Source organism: Cheilinus undulatus, linkage group 11, assembly GCF_018320785.1.
Source record: "Cheilinus undulatus linkage group 11, ASM1832078v1, whole genome shotgun sequence".
NCBI lineage: Eukaryota > Metazoa > Chordata > Actinopteri > Labriformes > Labridae > Cheilinus > Cheilinus undulatus.
In genome coordinates, this window is record NC_054875.1 from 41,479,326 (window position 1) to 41,485,934 (window position 6,609).

Sequence of the window (6,609 nt, forward strand, 5' to 3'; positions counted from 1 at the left end):
TTACAGTTATAATCATTGGTAATAATATGCTTATTATTCCCAGCATAATGTATTTTGAATGTTTAGTCTAAATGGGAAATTAATGTTTAATTCAAGGAGAATATTTTCTCAAATGGGTAGAATTTTTTTTTGTGTCACTTTTCATTCACACTGTGCATTTGGCTGTTTATACAATTTTCTGTGAGACATTTGCTCAATGTTTGCCTTAAATAGAACTGTTTTCTGTTATTTTTTTGCACAGAAAAATACTGGGATATACTGAGCTTTGATTTTTGTCCATATTCACCTGCCCTAAGTACGTTGGCAGTCATATTGGGAGTTAAGATTCAGACCCAAGCTGTATTTGCCATATTCCAACCCAAAAACAAACTGATTCTAACATACAAATTGAGCACGTTAAGCATTATTAAACTGTCTAATTGTTAAGGTAATGCTGTGTGATACTTTTACCAATTCTGGCTATTTGTTAATGATTAACATTGAGCCTTCTCTTTGGATGAGCTTTCTGGTCAGTGCCCTCACAGGTACACAAAGCTGAGGACATTCTCTAAAAGCAGCTGAAAACAAACAGATTTGTTCTTGTGTGTTCGTGCTGTTAAATTTTATGACACTAAGTTGGAAAGATGTGTTCACTCAAACATGGTGGCATCAGGTGCCAGGTAGGAACCTTTAAAGTAATTTTCAGCAGACTGCATGCTTCATTTGATTTCTCAGTGTCCAGCTTCTCTTGTGTTTTTTCCTCTACACAGAGCTACTCGTTTTTGTCAGTGCCTTCTGCCTCTCATCTGTTGATATGATCTGACATTCAGCCCACGTGTGAGAAATGTCAGCTGCTCCTCATGGATGCAGCAACGACACCACTCTGCAAACTTGCTGTGAGTTATGCACATGGCTTTTAATGCATTATAAGCTTATGTTTTTGTATACTTTTCTTCAGCTTTGGTATCCTTATTCTGCTTATTTCATTTCCTCACCAGCTGAGGAGTCATCAGGCCCTCTTGCTGAAATTATTATCCCCTGTGTGTTGGTTCTGAGCACAGTTTTAGTGGTGGGTTTGATTTTCTGCCTTCTGCACAAGAGCAAACAAAGAAGCCAGAGTGTCTCAGCTCATTTCACAAACAGTACGTAGAGACTGCACTGACTGTAAATCCAGTGTGTGAAGAAACTCCGGGAAATGTGAAAATAAAAGCTATTTCAGATCAGCTTTGAGTGTATCTCTTGCTCACACAAAACTCCATCATTTTTTGTGTTTTGTAGCAGGCCAGCAGACTGTGTCCCTAAGTGCAGCTTCTGTAAGCACTCCAAAAGTCTGGGCAGCTTTGTTGCCCTGGGAAATCCCTGAGGAGTGTGTTCTCCAGGGACTGGAGTTTTGGCAGACAGGCCGCCTCGGCCCCATTTGTAAAGGTCTGCTGAAAAAGAGAGATGGAGTCTCTTCTGCTGTGGTGGTGAAGTCCCTTCAAGGTACAAAATAAACGAGCCATGATAAGCAAAGGGGGGTGAAGTTTGAAGTTTTTTTGGAGGTATCACAAATGTTTTCGGGGGGATGAGTGCTGAGCCAGACATTAAAATGCTTTACTATACATAAAACTGATAAGGTGTTTCAGCTTCTGTATTTGTTGTCATGTTAACAGAATTACTGAATGACAGGTGCAGAAGGTCGTAATTTATGAACAACTGAAGTGGCAAAAACTTTAGTATGCAATGTCAGCTCTGTAAAGCTAGGAATATGAAAGTGTAAACAGTCAATACACCTTTTGTTTTGAAAAAAATAGAGAATATTTGAGCCACCACAATGTTCTTTATTCCTATCATTCAACTAGATTTTACTAAATCTTATCAACAGTACACAGTATTTTGACAGCGTCTTGCTTACATTAGAGTGTTTAGTCTTCTCTCAGGCATGGATGTTGATTCTTCACATAAAGCCACCATTATTACAGACATTATAGCTGTGACCAAGAAAATAGGATTAGGACTGATTTAGAGTGAGCACAGCCATAAATTCTTTGATGTTGCTCTGGTTGTTTTACCTCTTTCCACGTCTCCCTCTCCTCTGTTTCTACATGTTAATCTCCCCCCTCTTTTTTCAACTCTTGTTTTTCTGCATCGCCCTCTTTTCTATCTCTGTATCTCCCTCTTCTCTCTTTCAACATCTCTTTCTTCTCTCTTTCTGCAGTTCCCTCCTCTCTGTTTCAGCATTTCCCCCTTTCTTCTCTATCTGTGTTTCCCTTTCTTTCTCTTCTGTTTCTGCATTTCCCTCTTCTGTCGTTCTTTCTGCATCTCCATCTCCTGTCTTTCTGAATCATCCTTATCTCTTTCTGCAATTCCCTCTTTTTTTCTGTATCTACCTCTTCTTTCTCTCTGCATTTCCCTCTTCTCTCTGTCTTTCTGCACCTACCTCTTATTTCTTTCTTTCTGAATCATCATTTTCTATTCCTACATTTTCCTCTTTTCTCTTTCTTTCTGCATTTCCACCTTCTCTCTCTCTGCATCTCCCTCTTCTCTCTGTCTTTCTGCATCTACCTCTTCTTTCTTTCTGCATATCCCACTTTTCTCTTTAGGCATATCTTTTTTCTGTCTTTCAGCATCTCTCCCTTGTCTTTTTTAACATCTCCCTCTTCTCTCTTTCTGGATCTTCCCGCTCTGTCTACCTGCATTTCCTTCCTCCTTTTTTCTGCATCTACCTCTTCTTTCTCTCTGCATTTCCATCTTCTCTTTTTCTTTCTGCATATCCCACTATTCTCTTTTGGAATATCTCTCTTCTCTCTTTTAACATCTCCCCCTTCTCTTTTCTAGGTTTCCCTTTTCTCTCTCTCTGGATCTCCCTGTTCTGTGTTTCTGCATTTCCTTCCTCCTTTTTTCTACATATCCCTCTCTCCCCTTACAACCAAAACGCAGCTTTGGCAGAAGTTTCCATGTCATGATGGGCTCAAGGTGAAAAATGTTTGGTTTTCATAAGTATATAACAAAGAGTACTGTTGAGATCTACATGTTATGAATTTGCAGAATACAAAGATACAAAGATTTACTGATCAATTTCCATGCTTAACAACAGAGAGAACGGTCAAAAAGACATGACAATATATGATTTATAACTAGAACTAAGCCTGGCAGTTAAATGCCTCAGTGAGGTACAAATAGCCAGACAGTGAAAGTACACTGGTGGGTGAAAACAAAAGGCTGGGTGTGATTGGTGGATATCTTATTTCTTTGAGATTTTGCATTTACAAGCAAGGAACCTAAGGCCTAATGGCCTTGACCCTTGACCTCCAAATCTAAACGGTTAATCCCTGAAACAGAGCAGACACTTGTGCAAAGTTTGAAGAAATTTCGCCAAACCATTACAGAGACATTTTGAGTTAACCCCACCAAAAACCATAATGCCTCTGACCTGACTATTGCTCTGACAGTAGAGCTGTATAAGATACCATCTCTTATCTCAAATACTGTTCTGTCATTTTTCTTAATATCTTAGCTTTTAATAATTGATTAAAGGGCCTGATTGAGGTTATTTAAGGGCATGATTATGTTCATATTCTGCCAAAAGATTAGACTTTTTCTAAACCTCTGCTAACACCACACAGATGGACCAAACCAGACTGAAACCAAAGAGTTTGTGGAGTGGGTCATCTTCCATGCCACTGTATGCAAACATGAAAATGTGGTACGGATGTTGTACTGTCAGACCAAACATCTGCCCAGATGCCTGATCTTAGAGGCCTGCAGCCCTGGGAACCTCCTCCACTTCCTCTGGTCTCTCAGAAATGTAACAATCAGATTTTTAATGAATTACAACCTCTACTTGATGATGCAAAGATGTACAATTTAGTACAATAACAACAAATTGTTCTTCCATCTAGAGAGATTCAAATAGTGTGGATTCATCTCCGAACCTCTCTGAGAGGTCAGTGTTTCTGATAGCAAAGCAGGTTGCAGCTGGTCTGGTAAGTTACTTCTTTCTTGACTAGTAATTTCCAAACTTCAAATAAGATGAACACATTCTTGATGCCAAGTAGCACAAAAGTTTTCATTCAGAGCACCACATCTTGTTTATTTTGGGGAAACGGTGTTGCCTCCCTTGAATTTAAAGGAGCATTTCAGCCACAAATTGATTTGTTTGGCTGTAATTGGCTCCTCCTTCCCTCCCTCAGGATTACCTGATGTCAGAGCACAGGCTGGTGCACGGTGATGTTGCTGCCAGGAACATCTTAATTGGCCCAGGCCTCGCTGCTCGGGTGTCTGGGCTGGGCGTGGCATTTGAAGGACGCAGAATGGATCCAGCAATTAGACAGAGGGCAGCAGAGGTTCCTCTCAAATGGCAGGCTCCAGAGAGGATCATGATGCAGCTCAGCATTGACAGGAGTGACGTGTAAGGGCAGAGTTATCTCCCTGAGAAAATGAAATGCAGACATAACAACTTGGAATTCTTACTTTGTTAGCAATGCAATTTTGTTTTGCGAATGCATTCCTAAAATATTTTTCAGATGTTTTCTAACAGAAGTTGCATTTTCCCTTTTCCCTAGGTGGTCATTTGGAATCTTACTGTATGAACTGATCACCTTAGGTACACTGGATACTCCTCAGCCTGCAAGAAAATTCTTTAAACAATCAATAAATTGAAAAAGCATCACCTGCATGACTCATTATCACTGAAGTTCTGCTTATTTATTCAGAAACCCACTGATTTTATCACAGGTTCTCCTCCATACCCTGAGCTTGATCCTCTGTCTGTGCTTCCAAAGCTGCAGGGGTCTTATCGGATGAAAAGACCGGTGAACTGTGGAGGACCTTTGTAAGTAAATTGAAAGAAAGAGAAACAGTAGAGTTTGCAGCTGGGCCGGCTCTGACTCATTCAAAAGCTGCCCTTGAAATATTTTAAGATGTCAGTGCATATGAAGAGTTAAAAATGTTTTGAGCAAATTCAACTTTTTTTAGCTTTTGTGTGGATTGAAAAAATATAGCTCTCATGTAGGGCTCTGTGATATAGACCAAAATCATATCTCTGTATTTTTAACCTGAATGGCAACAGTTTAAAGTCAAATGCACATGGGCTTCATGCCAAATGTCACACAGACTATATCAAAATTAACAAAATATTAGATAGACTAACTTTTTGCTCCTTAAATACAACAAATAAAAGCTAATATCTATCAGCCATTTAAACGGGATCATTAATGTGACATTCAAACTGAGAAAGTGACTCATAAAACTGTTTGAACATTTATTCTTTTGTGCTTTTAGGTATGACCTGATGAAATACTGTTGGATGTGGAGTTTCAAAGACCGCCCTCCATTCTCTGCCATCATTAAGCTGTTGGATTCATCACTGCATTTGGCCTCTACTACAAAGATTTGTGTCCCTGAGGTCATCGACATATCTGAGTATAACAGGAGGGCAGGGCTGCCCTCAGAGCTTCATGTGCTGCCAAATATACCAAAACCAGATTAATTTATGCAGAGTGTTTATCCCAGATTGATATCAACTATGAATATAAGGAACCCCACATAGCCTTCAAAACATGTAGCTTTCTGGGGTCCAGCCAAATGGAGGTCAGCAAAATCAAGGTCTATTACAAGGTTAAGCTTTAAAAACCATATTTCATCTTCTACCTGAATTATAACCAGTCTTATCAAAGCGACATTTTATTATTACTATTATTTTTGCTGTAGTATAAAGCCTTCTTCAAAATGTAAACCCATTTTCTTAAAACAGAACTACCTTTCTTTGGTAATGTTGACAATGTTGATGAGCACGTTAAACTAAACCATTTAGACAGGACAGTCAGGCTTCAAACCTAAGTCACTGGTGTGCACAGATGTCAGGATGCCAGAAAATAAAGGAACTCAGACAACTTCAGGGAAAGTAATTCCAACAAAAGAACAAAACTGGGCAAAAATTAACAAAACAAAAAGGATGAAAAGTGGCAAGAATGGGATAGAAAAAAAGTGAGAGAAAGTAGCAAGCAGCAAAAATGGATGTAAGTGAAAAACAGAGTGGCAAAATGTGCCTAAAAAGTGGTGAAACAAGTGTAAGAGTGTCGAAAACTGGTTTACAGTGGCAAAACAGGCAAATAAAGTGAACAAAGGTTGAAATGTCGCAAATATGGCCTCAAAGAGTTAAAAATGGGCAGAGAAGGTGGTGAAATTAGATTATATAGTGGCAAAAATGGGTAAGCAGTAAAACAAAATAGACTGAAAGTGGCAAAAAAATGTGTTTAAAGGGGACATATTATGCAATCCCTTTTTCCGGTATTCTAACAAAAATTTGTGCCCCTGGCCTGTCCATAATCCCCTCAAATACCAGAAAATCCATTTCCTTTTACCCTCTCTTTCTCCACCTTTCAGAAAATGTGTGGTAAAACAAGCCGTTCTCAGATTTTCCCCTCATGACTCATGTGGAGAGTTAGCACCCGCCCCCAAGTTTGGTTGGCCCTCCCAGCTTTGAAGAAAGTCCAGCCCTCATCTTGTGATCCTCCTCTTAGCTACCAGCTGAGATGCTGGATAGCTTAGTGGGTTGCCCTGCTGACTTTGATCTGGGATGGTTGATGGTTCAAATCCCAGTCAGGTCCTTAACTATGGATAAAAGTGTCAGTAACATCAGGAGTGCTA

General features: G+C 39.5%; 1 protein-coding gene across 3 annotated transcripts; it reads left to right on the forward strand.

Annotated features, from left to right (window-relative positions):
- The first annotated feature begins 521 nt into the window (after positions 1–521).
- Positions 522–6,580, forward strand: si:ch73-206d17.1 (tyrosine-protein kinase STYK1). Of its 3 annotated transcripts, none has more exons than XM_041799997.1 (10): positions 522–659; positions 750–875; positions 978–1,121; positions 1,258–1,461; positions 3,585–3,766; positions 3,861–3,944; positions 4,152–4,369; positions 4,524–4,564; positions 4,696–4,792; positions 5,242–6,580. In XM_041799997.1, the coding sequence occupies exons 2-10, from the start codon at positions 824–826 to the stop codon at positions 5,447–5,449; spliced, it is 1,230 nt and encodes a 409-aa protein (XP_041655931.1). In that variant the 5' UTR covers positions 522–659; positions 750–823; the 3' UTR covers positions 5,450–6,580. The 3 variants fall into 3 exon arrangements, with proteins under 3 accessions (XP_041655931.1, XP_041655932.1, XP_041655933.1); XM_041799998.1 differs by having other exon boundaries at positions 1,261–1,461; XM_041799999.1 differs by lacking the exon at positions 978–1,121.
- The last annotated feature ends 29 nt before the right edge of the window (positions 6,581–6,609 follow it).

Bases quoted from the DNA above. Each gene is read 5' to 3' on its own strand.
- si:ch73-206d17.1 (XM_041799997.1), top strand. From the start codon at position 824: ATGTCAGCTGCTCCTCATGGATGCAGCAACGACACCACTCTGCAAACT. The intron at 876-977 runs GTGAGTTATGCA...TTTCCTCACCAG, and splicing joins CACCACTCTGCAAACTTGCT to CTGAGGAGTCATCAGGCCCT. The intron at 3,767-3,860 runs GTAACAATCAGA...TCTTCCATCTAG, and splicing joins TCCTCTGGTCTCTCAGAAAT to AGAGATTCAAATAGTGTGGA.